Source organism: Cyclopterus lumpus, chromosome 20, assembly GCF_009769545.1.
Source record: "Cyclopterus lumpus isolate fCycLum1 chromosome 20, fCycLum1.pri, whole genome shotgun sequence".
Classification (NCBI taxonomy): domain Eukaryota; kingdom Metazoa; phylum Chordata; class Actinopteri; order Perciformes; family Cyclopteridae; genus Cyclopterus; species Cyclopterus lumpus.
In genome coordinates this window covers 10,650,622-10,673,443 of record NC_046985.1, presented here as the reverse complement: position 1 = coordinate 10,673,443, position 22,822 = coordinate 10,650,622, and the positions used below count along the sequence as shown (strand labels likewise).

At 41.6% G+C, this 22,822-nt stretch overlaps 1 protein-coding gene across 3 annotated transcripts; it reads left to right on the top strand.

Moving 5' to 3' along the window:
- Positions 1-7: 7 nt before the first annotated feature.
- mtrr (5-methyltetrahydrofolate-homocysteine methyltransferase reductase) lies at positions 8-22,242 on the top strand. Of its 3 annotated transcripts, none has more exons than XM_034560173.1 (15): positions 8-243; positions 818-983; positions 1,153-1,306; positions 1,454-1,571; positions 1,799-2,315; positions 2,398-2,511; positions 2,615-2,771; positions 2,989-3,077; positions 4,767-4,947; positions 8,815-8,857; positions 10,657-10,837; positions 11,605-11,723; positions 16,033-16,125; positions 19,451-19,651; positions 21,101-22,242. In XM_034560173.1, exons 2-15 carry the CDS (start codon positions 840-842, stop codon positions 21,243-21,245), a joined length of 2,256 nt encoding a protein of 751 aa, XP_034416064.1. In that variant the 5' UTR covers positions 8-243; positions 818-839; the 3' UTR covers positions 21,246-22,242. The 3 variants fall into 3 exon arrangements, with proteins under 3 accessions (XP_034416064.1, XP_034416065.1, XP_034416063.1); XM_034560172.1 differs by having other exon boundaries at positions 9-243; positions 839-983; XM_034560174.1 differs by lacking the exons at positions 818-983; positions 1,153-1,306.
- The last annotated feature ends 580 nt before the right edge of the window (positions 22,243-22,822 follow it).

Below are 22,822 nucleotides of genomic sequence, written 5' to 3'. Positions count from 1 at the left end.
ATTACATATTTAAACAGTCATTTACCCAGAATGAAAACACATGGTTAACTGAACTGCTTGAAAATGTGTTTTGAAAATATATTTTTAAACGATTTTTATCAAGAATATTTAAACGTTAGAACTGATTAGTAGAAAATATATTTTGTAAAGTGGTTCATTCCGATCACGCTGATCTCGCGATAATTTCAGAGATGCTAAAATTCCGTGACTGGACTGAGTGGATTTACACAGCTGTTTTGAAAGGTAGAAAACATATCTTGATTTATATCTGCTTCTAAATATATTTGAGTAGCTGTACTTCGTTTTAAAAAGTAACGCTATATGTTTTTAAAATGATACGTCCAGTTAAAGAAAGATCAGATGCTGGTAACGGGGCTTGTCTCCCGTGTGTCAGAGTTGGCAGCTATTCATTTTCAGCTTACTAACTTTAGCTAAGTAACGTTAACAATAAACGTAAGATAAAATGTTACTTTTGATTTAGCGTTGGATATTTTATATCAATAAAATGCTTGAACCGTATTTAGGTTTAAACCCACGCGTATTTCTGAAGCGAATACTTTACGTCAAAAACTGACGCAATGTCCGGTTACTTGATTGCAGACTGTCCTGGTACCTGTCGAAATGTGTAGTATGTAGGTAAGAGGATATGCCTCTGGAAACACAGCTCGACAACGGAACACTATATTTGTAATCTCCTCAACAGAAGTTGCCTTAGTCCAGCTCTGTATTGGCAACACCAAGTCAAATCTGGGAAAGTGTTGTGGAAAAAAAAGGTCTATTAAGAATCGTCACTCAATATGTAAATCTACAAATTTAGATGTGTTTCTGGATTCCCTAGTATGCCCTGTGAAGTGAAGCTTCGTTTTGTGGTTCTCTACGGATCTCAGAAGGGCCAAGCCGAGTCCCTCGCTGAAGGAATAGCTGAGGTGGCAGAGGAGCATGGACTGGTTGCTGAGCTCAGTTGCTTGAACCACAACGAGAAGGTAGCAACATGATAAGCATTTAAACTTGAAGCAGAGCTGGTAAAGCCTCTGCTGACTCCCGATACCACATGGATGGCATCTGAGAAAATGTGATGCTGCCTGATGATTCAGTGGATGTCATTGTAAAGCAACTAACCCACTGACTGGTTCATCATTTAACTGGTTTCAGTACAATTTGGAGAAGGAGACTGCCCCAGTGGTCTTTATTGTGTCTACTACTGGAGATGGGGAACCACCAGACAATGCCCTCCAATTTGTAAAGCGCATCAAGAAGAAGACCCTCACCACTGACCACTATAAACACCTTTGCTATGCACTTTTAGGTACATTCTTTGATGACGGTCTGAGGAAGCTCTTTTTTCAGTTGATATTGTATTGGTTCAAATCATTAACATGCAGAGCACTGCAGTGTTTACTTTCTGAACAGTTGCCGTCTTGAGACATTTTCCGTTTCCCTTTGTCTGCTCCAGCTTTAGGAGACACAAATTATGCAAATTTCTGCAACTGTGGGAAGACAATTGAGCGTCGTCTGCAGGAACTTGGAGCAAAACAATTTTATGCGACAGGATATGCAGATGATGGTGTAGGGTAAGTTCTGCAGTATAGACATCCAACTGTTAATTCAATTCAATTCATTTTATTTTGTATAGCCCACAATCACAAATGACAAATTTGCCTCAGATGGCTTTACAATCTGTACACATACGACATCCCTGTCCCAACTGTTAGCATTTAAGTCTATGCCATCCTCCCCCCGCCCCCCTCTTTTTATATTACACTGCTGTGTATAATTTTGGGAGCTTTGTTCTCTCCAGGCTGGAGGTGGTTGTGGACCCCTGGATTGAGGGACTGTGGAAAGCAATCAAAGGAGCCTTATCAAAAATGGCTTCTGACAAGGCTGACTTATTGAAAGGAGAAGCGGGGAAATCACCAAAGGGAACTCCTAATTTATCCATACCGCATGTCCAACTGAACCTCTTGAGAATAACTGACCACCAGAACTGCGACTCGATCAAAGCGTCTGCAGAAACGGTCTCCAAATGTGCAACTGCTGCTTCATCTTCAGCTCCTGCTACACAGACTGCTGTTTCTGATCTCAGGCCAGCTTTTCCTGCAGGGAGCTCTGTGTTGGCATCGCAGTCTCGTGGTACTGCCAGTGTTTCCACATCAGCACCGAAGACACAGACCGGGAATGCTGGAGTTCCCCAGGTTTCCTTGGCAGCCTCACTGACATGCTCCCTCCCGCCGCTGTCCGAATCGCCTCTTAATGTTCCTGCTCTTCCTCCTGCCTACCTTGATGTCTCTCTTCAGGAGGTAGACTCAGTGGAACAGGTGAGGAAGGATGCTGCTGAAAAGAAAAAAAGCAGTGTTTGTTCCACATTTTAGCCTTCATCTTAAAAATGTTCTCTTTCAGATTGTTGGACTGTTAAACAAAGAGACGCTCCATGCGGCTCCCATATCCAGGGCAGTTCAGCTGACCAGAGGAGATTCAGTCAAGGTGGCTGTTCTCTTAGAGCTGGACATGTCTGTAAGTTTGACAGAATAATGTACATTTTAAAAGTCTTTTAAACCTGCAATGTACATTTTTATTGCAGTTTGGATTTAAGACAGACCTTTTCTATCGTTCTTAGGCTCACCCGATGGTGACCTATCATCCAGGGGATTCGTTTGATGTGTTCTGCCCAAACAAAGCCACTGAGGTGGAGGACATGCTCCACCGATTGGGCCTTCAAGACCAGAGGAACCACCAAGTACACATTTCTCTACTTAAAGACACCAAGAAAAAAGGTAAAGTGGGCCTGTCAGTTGATTTTAACATCCAATGTACTATTGAAAAAGAACATTGTAACAGCATTGGGATTCCCAACAGTTACACAGCGGCGACAACACAATACCTAAATGATGACGGCACATTGCAATCTCATGTTTGCAATTTCCAAAAGATTCTTATGTTTGTGACCTTCACATCTATCATTCCCCTACGTTCTCTCCTTCCTGGTAACAGGTGCCCAGGTGCCATCCTACATGTCCAAGAACATTTCTCTGCTGTACCTGCTCACACGGTGTCTCGAGATTCGAAGTGTGCCTAAGAAGGTAATGCATGGTTGGACATTGTACTACAGCTACTTACTTTGTAAATTGCATTGACACACTGGATATCAGCTTAATACATTTTTTCTTTTAAGCTAGAGCACACGTTTTATTTCTGTTGTCCAAGCTTGGAGAAAAGTATTGTATTTTATGAACAACAGTGATTATATGTTAACGCGAATGTTGCTGTTTTATTATTTATTTATTCCCATATTTGAAGTTGATTACTGAACAGGCATATGGGGACTATGCCAGGACAGGGTCTGGGCTCAGACGAATTGCAAAGGGACCCATAGATTGGTATGAAAAGCTCAGACCAGATTGAATTTACTTTAAGTGTCGGCCCTAAACTGAAACGATGACACACTTGCCTGCTCCTCTGTGCCAATGGAGATAAAACACAGTTTGTGTGTGGAAATGTCAAATGGCCTCAGACTTGAGATTTGGCAGGGCCTAATTTCTGGCAGCTGATGGGGCATGCTTGAGTTTCACTTCATCGCTGACATTTGCAACATTTTTAGAAATACTATTACTGCAGTGACAGCAGCTAACTTTTGCCCCTTTCCTTTACTCCTTTTCCGATTTCCATCTCAAGTTATTTACACTTTCGTCCTGATTGTTATTGTGGAAGTTAAAAACATTATAGTCTGGGAAGAGCTGCATCAGTGATTTAAAGCACAAAACGACACCGCACGCACAATATTGCCTATATGATGCCACACTGCATACTACACTTTAAAAAAAAGAAGAAATGTTTTTTTAATTACATTATTACATGTCATTTAGCTTTCAGTAGCTTTTATTTAGTTATTAAACCTAAAAACCTTTTAATAATTAAAGATTATCACCGCAGCCTCTTAGTGAGTATAATTCCAAATAATATTAATAACTGCATCAAATAAAGAAAGATATTAGTGGGAGGACTTGGAATGGCATTTCTACTGAGACAAACGTGAATAAAGACACTATTTTTTTATACTATTCAAATAGTGCTTAAATGCCGTCATTAGAATATGAATTGGAAAATGAGGATAATAATTCATCCAAGCCTGTGCCACAAATCTCTCCATACAAGCTCTCATAAACTGTAATGAATCACTACATTTGACAGATCAGTCAGTCAGTATGACACATATTCATAAGTTGTGATTACTGTGTGAGAGTGGTTAATTGTTGCGGAATAAAGTAAAATCACTCCAAAAGTTGTGTGCCATTTTAATATTTATTTATTATCCTTTTTAATCCTGTAATTTGCCTCACAGCCTCTGAAAAGACTAACAATAACTGATGAAATGCCAGTTAAACAGCAGCTTGTAGTAATTAATTGCATTCATTGATTTTGATAAATTTGTTTTAGGATTAAAATGCCTTGGTAGCTTCACATACATTGACTAACTAGCATTGCAACTTTATGGGGTTAGAAAGTGCATTGTGAATAATTAAATGGCTGTATTCCACAACTGGGCTGATATCAAAGTCTAACTCTGCAGTCTTCATGTAGCTAGAAAACTAACAAAGACTTGGACTCTATAAAAGCTGTGTGGAATGTGGCATAGAATCTTTCCCTACTTTGAGAGGCATTTAAGACCTTTTCAAACGCTAGAGTCAGAAAAACAATCATGACCATTGCTGCTGACGGAGGTCCAGAGCACCTTCAAGTGACTTGACATCTGACCCCCGTCTCTCTGCCAGGCATTTGTGCGTGCGCTGGTGGAGCATACGGGTGACTGTGTGCAGAAGAGGAGACTGCAGGAGCTCTGCAGCAGACAAGGCAGCGCGGACTACAACCTGTACGTGAGAGACTCCGGCCTCAGCGTCTTGGAGCTTCTCGCAGCCTTCCCATCCTGCTCGCCTCCTCTCAGCCTCCTCATAGGTCAGAGTGCCTGCTGTTATCCATCTCAGTGAGTCGGGAGGCCCGAAGTTCTCCGAGTCATGATAATCGGGGTTATGGGGTATAAAACATTCTTGTATTGCATAATGTGAGAACCACAAAGTGCAACATCTAATCAAATATCACATTATTGTGTTTTTTAAAAAAAAGAAGACTTTTTTTTTTCTTTCTTCTTCGTCACATAGTAAATAGTACATTTTATGCATGACATTTATCCAGAGATTGATGAGAAAAACGGTACACATTTCTGGCACATTTAATAAAAAAAATATATTTTTCTTTTTTTAGAGAAAAGAGGATCACACATGCGCTGCTCTTGCTCAGCATTGCAATTTATTGATCATACTAACGTGTTGATCCTTCTGGACCAAAGGTTTTTCAACAGTTTGTTTTATAGAATTATTATCATAAAACATTCATGTTTATTTATCCAGGCTTTCATGTCGCCCGAAGCAAATGGGGAATTACAGTGATTGAGATCTGGACTGCACCTATAGAAAAATATTAATGGAATAATTGACCTCAGAAATATTGGCTTATGTCTGTCTAGTGTACCTTCTGTACACTAGACTAGTGCACAATACTAGTATATGTCAGCGATGTAGATTTGTCCAGCTGGATCATTTTCGTCCAGTAGGGGTCACTGTAGCCCCAATAAAGCAAGATTCATGAGCCCAGTCAGGCTGATTTTGTGAGAGCATTTAATTATACAGAATGGTCAGAGCGTGTACATCAGAGGGCTCCCCAAAGGATCATCTCGTTTCCTTGTCTCATTTTAAATTCATGTAGCTCGAATATGATTTTTGTGTCACATTTCCTGTGAATATAATGGCAATATTATAGCTGCAAGTCGAGGGATATTTTCTCAGTTTACTCATAATTCCTTTTTTTTGCAGTTCTCACCCTTTCTTTGAGCCAACTGTTGGTAGAAGACTTTTGCGTTCTCCCAGCAAGATAGTTGGAGGGTCATTCAGTATAGATCTAATAAGCTTTGACTGAAACTTACCAGACAGTGAAATTAGTTGGCTACAGCTTTACATACAAGTTGAGTTATCCTCTAAAACAGCTGTGTCACAGCTCTTGGCCTTCCCCAATGTCAGTTATTTTTGGCCTAAATTTGCCAACCACAGCACCTTTTTCCAGTGGTGAACTGATGCAGAAATTGGGAATCGCGCCGATCGAGCCCTCATGAAAAATGTAGACTTCAGGGCAACAGCTGTTATTTGGAGCACAGGGTGAGCCAGTGAGCTTCGCAAGGGCACAAACGCCGGCTCAGTTTGGATCAGTTTGATCATCACTTAATGGTCAACTCTGACTCGGTGTGTCACTTGTAAAGCACACTGCTGCATTTTTGCACTATTTTTGGTTCATTACCCCGAGCGAAGGGGAGGTGTTTGCTGACCAGTGTTTATGCTGTTATACACTAACTCTAAATAATGAGAGATGCATCGAAGCCCACATGTCTTTGACCAAGTGCAGGCTGGCTATAAACTGAGAAAGATACCTGCTTCCCAGAGTCGGCGCTCTTGTTGTACGTTCCATTCTTTCACATCGTGTGTCAGATGAAAACTTTGGGGTCATTGCCCCAGGGAGCTGAATGCTGTCCATGGGCGTGTTTTTCAATTTACTTTACTGCACTAGCGCTCAAATAACATTTTAACAGGGTGCAGTTTTATTTTTCTTTAGCTTTATTGGGACCTGTGGAAGAAAGTAAAGTGAATGTGTCTGGGTCCCAAAAGGACAGTTCATCCCCAATATAAAAGCTTGAAATTTAAGTTTCCCGGTCAATGAGAACGCACTGCATGTCACATATATTCCCACTTTACTCATATAAGATATAATGAAATGCCAGGGAAAACCTCTCGTTTTGGAAAACCATGAGCATCATGGCCCTTTTCTCAGAAGTAACTCGGAATTAGCATTAGTAGGCTATTATGAAAAGACAACAACTTCCCTAATTCCATCTGCAGCCAACAAAACGATCCATCTATCTAGAGAATTATAATGTTTATGTTCAACCCCTTTGCTATAATTTTATCCCTACTAAAATGGTACCTCTGCATATAAATTGCAGCGCAGAGAGACTTTTAGATTATGTTGTTGTGCAGTATGATTGATGATCAACTTTTTCTTTGGGAACAGATACCCTTTTTTTGCAAAACATATTTTTTAAGATGTATTCTTAATCCACTCACTGCAACAAAAAAGCTGCTCTGCACTCGGGAAGTTTTAAAAGTGTTATATCCTTTTGTATCTGCCAGCAGTATCATCATGTTGCAGTGATGGGAGATGATGGATTGATTGTCCTCTGTTTCGGATATGTGATGTCACTCTATGATTAAAAAGGCAACTCCAACACCGTGCAGCTGCAGAGGATTGTGTTAATGTATACGATATACGCCTGATGGAGACATGTGTATTTCCATATAGAGAGAGAGAGAGAGAGAATATAGATTATAACAAAGCAAGGCCAGTGTGTAGTAAGTTTAAACGCAAACATTTGGTCCATCCCATATGGGATTATGAGACGCTGCAATATATCAAGCATCGGAAATATAACGAGGCATTTTTGTAAAAACATCACAAATATAAAAGTGTGTACATACAATGTTATATCTTAATACTATATTTCTGTGTGAAAGAATATCCTAATAAAGGCCTTGTTCTTCGCTTCTGAGGCTTTCTCAAAGCAGCCGGCTAACTTAAATGTTTTATATATGAACTCTATCCTAAAGAATCGTTGAGATGGCCCCGTGAACAAATCTGCTCTACTGGGCACACAAAGGTCTATCTTATATAGATACATTATAAACAAAATACTTTTTCTGTCCCATATTCATATTCTGGGATAGGCTCCAGCGCCCCCGCGACCCTAATGAGGATAAGCGGTATTGAAAATGGATGGATGGATGGATGGGTGGATATTCATATTCTATCATTTTAGAGGAATGCAGCTTTTATTTAGTCCATTTGTCATTATCGCAGCATGCTCTATAAAAATGAAGTGTTAATCCTTGAGCCCGTTGTTTTGTTTTTTTGTATCTGAAAGAATCTGGATTAATGTTTTGTAGAAGGCTGCTGTTTGGGCAAGGCCAGTGCGTTCTTTTAAAGTGTTTCATGTATCATCATTTAAAAAAACAAAAACAACAACAAAGGAAAAACCTCTCACTCAAAGCGATGAAATGGACGTCAAATTGTGGAGCTGTCTCGCGAACACCCTGAGCTGTTGAGATGCCAGAGAGATCCAGGAAAAGAGGCGAGAGCAGATGCAGCCCAGCTGTTTGTCTTTCCCAAGCAATTTAGCAGAAAATGTGTTATTGTAAGGCCTAAGCTGGTTCATATGGCGCAGCTTTACTTTTCCAGGGAGATGCAAATGAAGTGTAGGAGAGTACATGGCAAGCATATCACGCAACTCTCCATTGCTCTTTTTGCCCACGTCTAATGGTTGGCGGTGGTCGGAGCAGAGTGAATGTAATATCTAAAAGTGTTCCTGATTTCTCTGACACATTATCATGATTTCAAAGCACACTGCATATGAGGGCACCTTCATGCCTGGCATTGAAATCAGGTCTGCATAAGCAATCTGTTTCCTACTGGCTCCACATCTGGACACTTGGGATTCCATAACCATGAGTTTGTAATTTCATAAATATGAAAGTGTGTCCTAGAAACAAAACTGCGACTTGGGGTGGGGTGTGTGTGTGTGTACTGTGGATAGATTGGTTGGTAGGACGTCTCAATGGGCCGAGATGACTTTCACTCATTTTGTCTGCTCTCTGTCATGGGTGTCTGTGTAACAAAATCAAAAGCGATACAGCTGGATGATTGACAGTTTTGCTTGCCTTTCAGAGCATTTGCCGAAACTGCAACCCAGGCCTTATTCAGCAGCCAGGTGAGGTGACAGCAACACGGGAATGGATGCTACATGTTTCACTGCTTCGATAGCAACGCTTATCCGGAACAACAAGTGTATGTCTGTGTCTTATTCGCACCACATGGTGGAGGCTTCCTCATTTTACTGGTGTCTCTCAGCTGCACAATAGGTACACATTAAGAAATTGTACAAACACACAGATAGTTCATGGAGAGAGTTTCTTTGTGAATTACAACGTGTGCCTAATTTTAGAGTTAAAGAATCCATGAAACTGAACACTTTCCCGGTGATTCTAAACAGCATATGGTTATTCAAAAGGTTGCAATGAGCTGTGAATTGCTTTGACGACTCTTTGTAATGATGTTTCAATTATGGCATACGAAGGGAATAATTGATTCATTTATTTGAAGATGGAACTCTTTTATCATTTACGCAACTGTAATAGAAATATGAGCTCCCCTCCGCTCATTTGTTTAGATATTTTAAAATACCCTAGATTAATTCCACTCAGGAGCCTCTGACACAGCTGCCTTCTTACACACTGGATTGCATTATTGATACTGGAGAAGATGGAAAGAATATATCTGAAAATCACAGAGCATTTATTACAAAAACATCAAAAAATCCAGACAATGCACAAAAAATTGAACACAGAGGACTAGATATATAATTTACGACTTGCAGAGGATGTATTATACTGTATCTTCTTGTGCAGTGATCTTTGATTTTATGAAGTGAGCCATTTTTATGTTCATTATTTTTGTATCAATTATTTCTTTGTGCATGCGTATATCTGTCTCAAGTCTGTTATGGATTCTCTGTCAGACTGTAAACATTGTAGTCAATGTTATGTTTGCTTTTGTTTAATTCTGGGGGTGATATGTGCTAAAAAATGAATGCACTGTAAATGTAGTGTGGCCTTTAGCCTTAGCCAGTTATTGATCTGCTCTTCTTGTTAAGCTCGTACCCATTAGGTTTTCTTCAAAGCTCACGTGGAACAGCAATGTAATGTCAAAACGTCTCTGCTCCTCTCATTAGTCCTGTGTGTGTGTCTGTGTCTGTGTGTGTGTGAGTCTGAGTGTGTGCGTGTGTGTGCGCAGAGACAGGCAATGGACAGGAGAGATGGTGGCTGTAGTTTATCAGATGTTGCAGAGACATTAGAGGCCTGCATTATTGATGCTGTGGTCAATAGAGGTCTCCAGTGGGCCACCGGAACTGGAGAGGAACGGATGAGAGAGCGTGAGAGTTCTTCAGCTGGCAGTTAAGATTGGAACGGAGAGGAGGGAGAGGCAGTTTTATTGAAGCAAGATAGACAGGAAGTTTTTTTTTCTTTTTTTTTTAATCCTCAGCAGTAGCCAAGGATGAAGTGGACGTCATGGTTATATATATATAAAATAACATGACAGTTTTTTCTGGAGGGTCCTTGAGCTCATCTGACTGTGCTGTGGGGTTGCATCAGAGAAAGCACTGGTGTAGATCATGATTCAGCACATGTCCATATTTGTAATAGTCACATCACATCAGATGTCTATGTATTCTTGTTACTTTGATAAAATTCTTTCATTATATTCTTTTAAAGGTGGTCTGTGAGTCACTTTGTAGGAGCATTGTTGTCTATTCCAGAGAATGTATCCTGCCTCGTAATGCCTGTCCCTTTCTGCTCTGCCCACGCTTCTCTATGCATGTCCCTCTATTGTTCACTTCTTCTCTGCGTATTTCCCTGCTTGTCACTATCTGTATGCCTTGCTCATACATTATTGCTTCCTTCTGTCGCTGCTGTCCTCCATCTAAAACTCTCTGTGGTCCCATCTCTATAGCTCCTGTCTTAGGCACCCAGGAAAGCTGCATTTTGTCTTCAACGTGGTGGAGTTCCCAGCATGCTCTGGGCGGCCTGCGGGGAGGCTAGGCTTGTGTACCGGTTGGCTGTTTGACCTCATCAATCCTGTGCTGGTTTTCCCTGAGAATGATGAATCCTCCAGCAGCCCTGCTCTGCCAAAGGTAATGAGTGTGCTGGAAACTCGAGAGCTGAAACTGGATTGTGTAAATCTGTGAACTTTTGGTCTTCTCTGATATATTTCTTGGCCATGGCTGTTAGTGCTCTGTGCAGGAACAAGTGTTCAGGTGCTGTACTAGTTGCAACCACCGCAATCATAGGGAGAAGAGTATATAGCCCTCCTGGCTAGGTTGAAATCCTTCCCCAACTTATTTTGACATCCCTTCTTTTTCTTGAGTTTGGTTAAAACAAAGATGCCAAGAGAGCTAGACCGTTCTCCTTCAAATATTACAGCTCAAGGGGTTGTTGTGTAGAGTGGAAGACAAGTGTGAAGCAGAATATCAGAAAAACATGCGGTGTCCCCATGAAACTGCTGAATTCCAGGTATTTTGGAGTCAACCAGTTTCTACTACATGTTTTAGGCAGCTCTTGTGTGTGTGTGTGTGTGTGTGTGTGTGTGTGTGTGTGTGTGTGTGTGTGTGTGTGTGTGTGTGTGTGTGTGTGTGTGTGTGTGTGTGTGTGTGTGTGTGTGTGTGTGTGTGTGTGTGTGTGTGTGTGTGTGTGTGTGTGTGTGTGAATAATTAAAATTAAAGCAAGTAAATCCTTTCTTCCACAGACTATGGATTCCATGGAGCTCATGAGTTTTCCCTATTAGTATGTCTAAGAATATTAAGTAGATCAATTAATAGATTGGTCGGCCCACAGTGGCTTCTCAGCTTTGTTGTAATTACTCTCATTATTTTAAATGCTTGCTAATGACCTCTGACTGTAGATCCATGTGAGTTTGAGACCAAACTGCTCTTTCCGGCCTCCCGCTGACCCGTCGGCGCCCTTCATAATGGTCGGACCGGGGACAGGAGTTGCCCCCTTCATTGGCTTTCTCCAGCAAAGGTAATGCAAATGTTATAACACACTAAAATCCTTTATTTTATCATTATAAGTGACATTGTTATCAAGTAAGACAGACTTGGTGGGTATTGAAATGTCCCCATTTTGCAAATGTCTCCATCACATGCATGTGGTAACGTACTTGATCCTGCCAATGTTATACATGTTACATGATAAGCTGCTGAAGTAGGTCAGCTAAATGTTCATGTCAAGCATCAGCAGCATGCAGATTATTCCAGCTAAAATTCTGCAGCCAGTAATTAATATCCACAGTGTTCAAATGATGTTAAGTGCACATCATCTATGCATGATTTTGAGTAATCTGCTGAGGCAATTAAATGAGACTCTACTCAAAGCCAAAAAACATCCACGCCATTTCCATCTCATAAGGCATTATAAATCTGGCGTCCAAGGCCGTGATCACGTAGGGGATTATTTCAGATGCTTCACTCGTCTCAACAGGAATAAATTAAGCCCTCTCAGATGCACACGTTTTATGACACAGCCTGTAATGAAGAGCCAGGAGTCAAAGCATCAGATGGAGCGTTATTGATTTGGAAATAAAAAGACCAGTAGGTGGTGGCTACGTTGTTGGAGTAAATCATTTTGTTTAATTTTCGGAGGTTCTTTAATTGATGGCTGAATCAAAAATTGCAAGATGATGACCAGTCGGAAGGATTTAATGTGACTGAAGCTGAAGCCTGTGTGTTGAACCCACAGCCTCCACGACGTTTAAGAAAGCGGAGTCGGCCTTTGTAGTCAGATTGACATGTCTAACTCTTCGGTGGCTTTGTATAAATGGGGTTATGCCCCAGTCAACTCCAATTGTCTCTAAATTCCTTGGACGTCTGCTCTGTTGTGGCGGGTGGCAGCAGAGGGTGATTGCTCTGAGAGGTGACACGGTGGTGGAACGTTCTGCAGAAAATTCCGGGGAGGATGAGTGGTCATGTGGGTTGTAAGGGGTTTGTGCCTTTGGGATGCAGGAGCACTAAAGATGGCCCACTTTTTATTTTTTATTTTTGGACCGACCGTCACACAGCTTGCAGACAGACTTCTCTTTTTGATGATCAAGGTTGAGCCAAAGGGAGCGTACTCTGGTGTGAGGCAGTAATATGAGCATATCAGTCTTACTTTAAACCTCACTGTGGTGCCCAAATATTGCTCTTTAAAATCTAAGATATCAAAAAACACATTAGTTCATATTTTGTCCTTGCAGACCTGTCTGTTGGAGCAAGATAAATGCTCCGACCTTGATCAATTTAGCAAATACATCCCATTAGTAAATGCATCAATGCAGAGCTCAGTGTTTATTGTAGGAAGCAAAAAAAAACATAAAATGTTTTCCTTTTCAAGAGTTTTGTGTGAGAGTATAAACTCATGTGAACCGGTTCGACGTCTCCTCCATCGTTCCTCCCTCTCTGTGTCTCTCATCTTCTCCCCTGCCAGCTACGTGCTTTGCTGGAGGGCTCTTGGAAGCCGTCATGGTGGGCAGCGCTGTACAGAATAACTTGAGATTCCAAACAAAGCCTCGGTGGCTGACGCTGCGCAGATAACGATCACCGGTTTGTCAACGGGACGCCGTATCTGCCTCGAGGCCCGAAAAGCAACACAACAACATGGAGACCCTTCGATCTTCCCACCCCACCCTCCCACCCTACTGCTAATCGATGCGGTTCTCAAAATAATTTGTAGCGCTGGTAACGAGTAGAAGAAGCATCTCTAAAGGTCAGAGGCGAGCTTGGTGGTCCCGCAGGAGATTTTAATAAGACCCCCCCCCCCCGCCCCCCGCCCCCCCGGTAGTTCGGCATTGATTGCTTTTGGAAGGATTTTATGTAGAATGTGATTTTCAGCGTTCCTCTATTTAGCTGGGAGCAGTGACAGTTAAACAAATATTGTATTTTAACTGAGTGGTTAGCTTTAATCTCCTTAACAGCTATAACAAGCTTTTCTTTTGGAAAAAAAAAATCAGTTTGCACCGTTTAATATTTAGGGTTGCCAGCAGGCATACTTGGCACCGTCACTAAGACAACTTTATTAAAGTTTGTGTGAACAATTATTGAGCTCCTATTTATCTGTCTAACCAGACAGCTGATTCCAATTAGGCTGCAGCATCTTGCTACTCGGCATTGTCCCGCTTTATGAAAACATTCTGAATTCAGCACGTTGAATGTGTGTGGCTGTAATTCTGCAATGTAATTTCAGTGATTAAGCCTCAAGCTGTTGTTGTATTTAGTCTTTTAGTTTTTTTTCTAGTTGTATTTTTATGCTTAAAAAGCTACTCGGCAGCTCTCGCACAGATCTGCAAGTGAAACGGATGAAAGATGTGCGATAATTGGGATGTTTACCAATTCCTCACCCAGCGTTCCTTGCAGTCTCTTGCTCCCGCTGATCATTTGAATGGCCCTGAAAGGCAACCGCCTCTGATTTCGACCCCAAAGGGAGTGCTCTGTAGATTTTGTCTTCCCCCTGGGATTGTATTGCAGGCGGCTATAGTGTGAGTATGTGATGTGATTTGTATTCAGAGAATGGCGCCGGTGTGGTCTACTCAGAATGGAATCCAGGTTTTTCATATTGGTATTGATCCCTGCAGGGCAGGCAGTGAGAGGAGAGAGACGAGCCCACTAAAATGAGTTTACTTGAGGCTGTTTGCAGATCAGAAGAACCTCGTCCAGGATGCTAATGGTTGGGATCTGAGCGTTTGGATCAAGTCAGCCAGACGGCTCTGTTACTGGGCCACAGTCACGGGGCCCAAAGTTCAAACAAACTGCAATGCATTTTTATTAACCTGTCAACTTCTGATTTAATAATGAAGAGGAAGCTTTTGGTATTTAAAATCTGACTTTTTGCATTGACATTCTTTACTAAAGCTCCATAATCGATGGTTAGTTGCAGCTCTATTTGAATCTGATCATTATAAAAATATATTTAATAAATATAATAATACTTTAGTCTATAAGATGTCAGAAAACCGGGAATTCGAACTAACATTTGTATTATCCAAGTCGGCTTGCTTACTTAAACCCTGTCTCTCCGAGTGGAGCACAGGTCATCCACAGTTGTTCTCCACCTGCCTATCGACCTCCAACAGCTGTTTCTGGCTGTCCCTCGTTCCAGTTTGTTTTCTCCCACAGATCTTCATTTCTGATGGCGTTTGGCCAATGTGTCTTCAAGATACGTTAGTGTGAAAGGAAACTTGTTTGGTCATTTCTCCCAAATGAAACACAATAATTCAACTTTATTTTATTCTCTCTGTACTTACCTTTTTAATGAGTTCAGGATGGAGGGATGGAGTTTTAGTGACGCAAGAGAATTCTCGTGTCCGCTGCTTTTACTATAAAAAAAACACAATTCAATTGTGATGAACCTGTCTGGCGGGGATATTTAATTGTTTATGTTTCTCAATCTGATCGAGTCATGGACTTTCATCATTTAGGCAATAAAGTAGTGTGTTAACTCTTTCTTTTCATATAGCTCCACCAAGCACAAAAGTTGGCTGCCATTTTATTTTTGTGACTGCTGGAAAGCACAAAGCATTATTCCGTCTGTTGGTGAATAGCAACGGGTGCTGTTTAGGGGAAGCGGCACCTTATCCTCAGAGTGCAGCAGCGCAGCACAAAGGGCCCCGTCTCAATGCCTCTCTGTGGTATTCCTCAGCCCCTCATCGTGGCCGCTCACCTCAACACCCGCCTCTCTTCTCTCATCCCCCCCCACCCCTCCCCCGCCCTCCCTCCAGACAGGGGGTAATAGATAATGCCGGGCTCTTTGGAGAGTCACCTGACTGATGGCATCATGAAAGGTTGGGGGTCAATTGTTATCTGGGAGTGAGCTGTCACCTTTGCAGCAGGTGTGCGTCACAGATACCGGCATCTTCAGAGCCGCTTTGTGCCGCTGCGTTGTCGGCAAATTATTCTGGGAGCTTCGCCAAAACTCTCAAACCACAAGAGGAATCCGTTCTTTTTTTTTTTTGCAGTCAAGCAAAGTTGGACGCACACGCGCACGAGCGTCCACGAAACGCACGCACCCGCACGTAAACCGCAAGCCCTACTTTAATTTTCAGTAACTGTTGATAGTGATGGGATCTATCCTTCTGTTTGAATGCAATTTAATAATACATTTAATGTCCTCGCTGCAGCATGCACAGTCGTTTTCGTGCATCAGGCAATTTTGGCACTCGGTGTACTGTCATTGCAGACGGTGCTTAATGGTGTCACTACTCTTCTTTAACCTCTGCTGCGAGGAAGGACTCCCTCTCCTCCATCTGGTCTGGTCCGCTGTTGGTATTGATTGGAAACGTTTGGTGTTTGACTTTCAGAGAGCAGGAGAGAAAGGAAAAGCCTGAGGCCATATTTGGCGAGACCTGGCTGTTCTTTGGTTGTCGCCACAGAGACGGAGACTACCTTTTCAGGTGAGCTGTGTTTCTTATTTCAGCTCTCTGGTTATTCACAGAGCGCGTACACTCATTTATTGACTTATTCTATACATACTCTGTTTAACCTTTCGTGAGTCAGATGTACTGTACTCCATACCCACATCCCTCTTCACCTTGACACTGAATATTACATATAGAAACGTATTGAATCACGCTATCTGTATTCAGAATGTGCGTTCTTTGTCCACATTGTGGACACTCGGCACAAGGATGTGTTAGAAGTAGGACTGTCATGATCATTAAATCTTTAGTTGACAATTAATTGTCATTGAAAAATAATTGAGACTTATGATCTAATAAACTATTTCTGTTGATTTTAAGCCAAGCTCTCTTTTTCCATGCATTTATTTTTTCTTTTCTTTTTGTGCTCAGGGAGACACTTTATTTACTCAGTGCATGATTAAATACCCGATTTAAAATTTCTAATTGTGGCTGCATTTGTAATATTGGCTTTAAATTCCCTTGATCGTGGAATCCAAGCTCAAATAATCGCGATAAGGTGATTATGTAGTAAATGCCACAGGCCTGATTATATGATGCATGGAAATAAAACGGTCACACAGAGCTAGATTAGTCAAAGCCACAAGATCTTCACCTCGGCTCTGTTTAGCACCTTTTTTTTTTTATTGATTTTTTTTTTAAGGCCCACAACTTAACTGACTTAGCATAGTTTCCAGGTTAAATCATCAGCCTGTGAGTAGATCATCGCTCTCATCATTTGTTTAGGCTTCACTTTCTCTTGACCACAAACTAATTGAATGGCTCATGCTAGAATCAGCAGCACGCATGGACTCAGTGCTGGTGCAGTGAGCGAGTTCTTTTTCAGGATGAAATAGTTGGAATGGATTAGCATCCCTAATCACACGAGAATAGATCACAGAGGGTGTTGTTTGTTCCCCTTTGCTTCCTCTATCCCATAGTAACACACCGGCTCACAGCCAGGTGCTGTGCGCTGGTGTGCTCACAGTGTGGGCTTCTCTGATGAACGCCCCCACAGTGTTGACCAAAGCGATTAGTCTTAGTTTCATGAGCCACCCGTGAAGAGTAGTTGTCAATTTAAATAGGTTAGCAGATTAAGAACACCACACCTGCAGTTGGATTTCACTAAAAGTAAATGCAATTTGATGCCTGGGAATGGAGAACCCTGCTTAGCATAGTTTGTAGCTCTTTTTTTTTGTTATTCTTCGACTTCCCATATTATTATTTTTTTTAAAGAAATGTTCAGTTGTAAGTAGTGGTTTAAATTTGAACTAGCATATGTGGCTTTTTAGGGTATTATTACAAGACAGGATTTGTCCAACTCTCTGTCAGAATTTTTTTGTAAAAACCCCAACAAACAAGGCTTGCGATGCGCCTCAATCAGCCGCACACTTTAACGTCCCTGTGAGGGGTTGATGCCAATCTGCCGGCTTCTCACAACAAACTTTTTCTCCCCTTTCTACTCTGCTCCAATTTCTCAGCCTCTTCGTGGCAAGTTATTTTATGCTGTAGGAGAAACATAACTGCGAAGCCTGCTGGGTTCACTTTAGGGGTCTGAGATTTATGTATTTATTTATTTATACCGCTTTCAGGGACAGTGCACAGAATAACCATCTTGGCTAATGTTCAACTGTAGAGCCTGTGCAGGTGTAATGCCAGCTCCAAAAGACACAAGAAATACTTTAAAACGCACACAGCGATACATAAAACGGAGCACGCTTCAAGTTGTTGGCTTCAGTGGGAAAACTAATTTGCCACCAAACCGTGATTTTAAAATCCATTCAATGAAAAGTTTCTGCTTTATAAAAGCACTAAGGGGGCGGAGATGCAGAATCTTACAGGCAAGCGTCTTTAGATAGGTTTTAGTTCGGTTCTTCTCACATCCTCCAGTTTCTGCTCACAAGATTAACAATCTATGATTATTAATATGAAGACGTCAAACAAGACTCTGCCATCCTTGTCCTTGTTATTCATGTTGTTGCACGCTTGTTCAAACAGACTTTTTAGTCACGCTTTTTGGTCAAAACGATGAGTTTTCTTTATTTTTATGATCTATAGTTTTTTGTTTTCATGACAGACAAGACGGATGTGTTTTCAATTACAAATGCCGATATCAATTTGACATGAAACTTAAAATCCCTCAAAATTAGTGATGGTCCGATATCATGCTCGTATATTTCTAACATTTCTCTGATACAATTGCACTCTTTACTAATGTGTGCATTCTCGGGGACAAATGGGCCCACTTTTCCATTAAGTCTCCACCACATCAATTAGTTTAGCTGAAAGGTTGTCAGCTGAGGGTTTCCGGCAGTAATGTAAACTATAATAAGCACACACGCACGCGCACACACAGCAATTATTTCTTTTAATGACTCCATCTCGAATCAAAGGTTAGATGGTGAGCATCTTAAGGAAGAGCATAACTTCTGGATGATTCACATAGAAGTTATTGTGGGTATTAACACCGCAGTGTCTGCGTGTTATCAAAAAATATCTTATTTTAGTCGAGGGGTTGCTGCAAACAGTAGGTGCAGACGTTCACGCATGAGTGTGTGTGTGTGTGTTTCTGCTCATTCCGGCTGCTTAACTTTAAGATGCTCTGAGGCCCAGTAAACCTTACTCCCTCACCACCTTCCTCATTCCTTCCCTTCCAAGAGCACCCCAGGCCTTGTAAAAACACTAAGGCAGAAGAAGGAGAAGTTGGCAAGCAGACCACCGACAGGGTGCAAGACTTGGGAGCATTGATTGCAAAAAGATGCTTATAATAGTTACTCAACCTTGTTTAAATCCATATTTTTTTGCACCTCACTCGTTAAACAAGATAAATTGGTTATTTGGCATAGTTGCGCTCGGACCTTTTGCCCATCAGTGTTCTGTTTTATCAAGCTCGACAGTCTTTTTTTTTTTTTTGTTCTTCGGAAATGTTCTGGGAGTTATTATATACAGTATGTCTTGTGATGTGGTTGAAGGCTATTAGAAAGTGTTTGATGGGAAAGGATAAACAGTCGGTGTGAACAAAACGCGTTGAATACTTGGCATTTTCAGGCCGGCAGTTCATACATTCAGTTCATTTCAAGGTCACGATAGAAAATGTATTTATATTTCTTTCCCCATAAAATCCTAGTCAGGTCTGTCTTTCTTCTCTCAACCTCAGCAATTTGCTTTGTGGCTCAAGTGATTCTCGCTTTGAAAAGACTTAAAAAAAAAAAATGTGTTCACAAATTAGAAACAGCCTGTACAGATAACTAAATAACCTTGTAGCAAATTGAATTGAATTGACCTAACATTTTTGGATACGCAAACCTTCTGCTTGTTCCAGAGAGGAGCTGGAGGGCTTTGTTTCCAGCGGTACACTGAGCCAACTCAAGGTGTGTTTCTCCAGAGATGAGCAGGAGGAGGAGGAGGAGGCCACCACCTCAGCAGCAGCACGACCCAGATATGTGCAACACAACCTGCTTCTCAACAGCCGACACGTCACCGACATCCTGCTCAAACACAACGGTTACTTCTATGTCTGCGGGTAAGACTGACACTGATAATTCAGGTGTAAATTAGTCAGAATTTTTTGGGTGATATTTGCGTCTTATTTCCTGGCATGGTTGCATCATGTTCCGGCTGCACTTGTGTTCAATGTTTCCACTGAATGTGAAAGACTGCAGAGCATCTCACTCGCAGCTCTCTTTGCTCTGTTTTTTGACAGACCCCAGTGTGTCTTCGAGGGCTTCAGTTTATTTGGATATCTTCATTGATGCAGTTTTTTGAAAACCTTTTTTATTTTATTTTTTCGGGGGTCTCTTAAAATATATTTTCAACTTTGCAAGAGAGGCAACATGGCAGTGTTGAGTATTAACTAATAAAGATTCATTTAGAACTTCACATCTAGTGTGTAGCATAATAACGTTATATTTACTATCTTTACTACCCCAAAAGACACATTTGATGAACGTCTGATATGAAGGCAATTTTTTCAAATACAGTTTGTCTTGAGAGCGCGTGGTCCAGGACCGACTGTGGAAATACTGAAGATTGTCTATCTTGATGCTCAAGTGTGATCGTTGTTTGAAACAAGATGTAAAAAGGAAGTTTACCAAGAATGACTTTAAAGATGAGAAGGTATAAATAAGTCTTTCTCTGTATTTTCAGTGTTAACAGTCAAGGCAGGACTTCACACAACTTCTTACTAGTGTACACATATAGGTCATTAATCATGACATGAAGATATAATCTCTATTTCTGCTGATTGTTCAGACTATCCACGCAGAGGTAAATTATTGCTGAGAAGAGAGAGCGTGAGAAACAAAAGTCCAGATTTTGCTGTGGTGGAGAGGTGACGTAGCCATGACCAAGCTGCTGTGGTGCCAAGTGCAGCTGCTGGCTTCACCTGTAGGTCAATAACTACCTCTGCTTTGGAGAAAGGCACAAAATCCATAACAAATTCACAAGAGGTTCCTCACACCACTGCTCCTGCTGACCTCATACTGATGCAACATCTTGTACAGTTTGGAGCACATATAGTATATATTTCTTCCATGTCTCAACGGTGTTTCTGTCAGTTCAAAGACGAGGAGCAAAACACACACAGGCATATAACAAGTCATGTCATGTCAACACACACGCACACAAACGACACCTTTTTTTGTTTAGAGTTTCTCCTCTCTTCACTGCCAGGCCGTTGAACTCTACCTTTTGAGTCAATTATCTTTGAAACATCAGAACTGTGTGAATTCCTCAGAGGCAAAAGAATATCACTTTAGGTCCACACGATGATGAATCTTCCCCAATATGCTGCAGCAGCAAAATAGAGATTTCTGTAATTTCCTTGCAGGATGCACTTCTGGCTGGCAGCAATTGCTGGTTTTACAAAATATGGGCTTGTTGCTGCGCTAAGACACACATAGAACTGCCTCCAAAATATATCTATTGACTGTATTGCCCTTTCCTCTTATATTCATCTTCTTTCTCTTACCAGCGATGCTAAGAACATGGCTAAAGACGTGAACAACACTCTAATGGAGATGATCCAGACAGAGCTGCAGGTGGACCAACTAGACGCCATGAAGACACTGGCAGGGCTGAGAGAGGAGAAGCGCTACTTACAGGACATCTGGGGCTGACAGCAGATGACCAGATAAGGGCGTTTTGCAGCATCCACTCTGCCTTTTTACAACTTAAAAAAATCAGCATGCTCGGCTGTAACCTCTGAAACCATAAAACTGTGGATGCCAAAGCCCGAAGGTAGTTTACGCCACCCAAAGCGACCTAGATTGAATTCACCGTGCTGACCCGGGGATATCGGTTCACTACATCATCTTGGGCTTTGCTGTTTGAACAGAAATTATCTTGGTCAGGACAATAATGCTGGAGATTGGTCCTGCAGTGTAAAAATGCTTTCGGTATAGACGCCTCTGTTTGTCCTGTCTGAGGGAAAAGGCATTTACTTCCATCAGTTGTGATGTAGTGATTTTGATGAGTCTGGGGGCGCACTGACCTAGATGGAAAACAACACAGCAATCTGAAGTTCTACACGCACACACACACACACATGCAATTGTTGTTTTTGTCATTCAGGAGGAAAGAAAGCAGTCATATTTTCCCAAGTTATTTTCACAATGCGTGAGCCAAACCACAGTGATTTACTTCTGTAATCATCTGTGGCAATTCTTTTAAAGTTTTAAGTTGGTTTGATGGTTTTACTCCAGTATTGTAAAGCATCATCATGTTTTCATCCAAACTATTCTGGAGGTAGTTTGCTTTTTGTCTTGTTGTTGAGGGAATGAAGACAGATTTTAATGTATGCAACCCTAAAAAGTCACATTTGTAAGTCCTTGGAGATGAGTACAGTTGTCCCATTTATCATTATAATGTGTTACATTTTAAGTACAGAGGGCGTGATTCTAAACGATAATGTGCAGCTCTGACCAGAGCAATTTGTTTAACTGACTATGTTTGTGCTTCTCTGCCACCACACACCGAGCAGGCTGCCAGTTTGGAGACCGTGAACTCTTTTCTAAGTCCTGCAAACCCGACTAAAATCTCCCAAACGGTGGTGAAAACAAACACAGCTGTGCCTTGTGTGATCAGCAATTAAAAGACATTTCAGAGTCAATTATTGCGGTCTGTGGTTTTCCTTTTAAGTGTGCACACAGGTATGTTTGTAGATGGACTTTCACACATGTATTTGAAGTGTGTGGGTGTGAATGAGCATGAGGGCAAGCGCTGATTGATTGGGAGTGATTGTTTTCTATAACTTTGGAGATAATTTGATTGTTCAAGGTGACTTTGGTCGGGAGATGAAGGCGTACTCTGCTAATTGAAGGCTTTTCGCAATGGACTTCTTAGCACAGCGCGGGGCTCTAGAGAGGGGCTTCTCAGAATGAAATCTTCTAACAGCAGTCTTTTTATTTATCCTCTTGTAGGGAGGGGGGGGGGGGGGAAACATGTTTACAATCTCTGCCGCCTTCCCCGTAGATGACACGCCCGTTCGCTACATTTTGGACCGGAGTAAACAAAACATTTACTGTCGCAGAAAGCAATCCCTGATAGTGAATAATTGGTTTAATACAGTGCTGTTGACAGTGGAGCTGTCCTTGTGTTTGTCCTGGCGCAGCTGGCTGCACCTCCTCGCCCTCATCCCTCAGTGTCTTGCTGCTGCGCCAAGTCACAGGAGCGCAGGAGCACAAAATGAAAATAA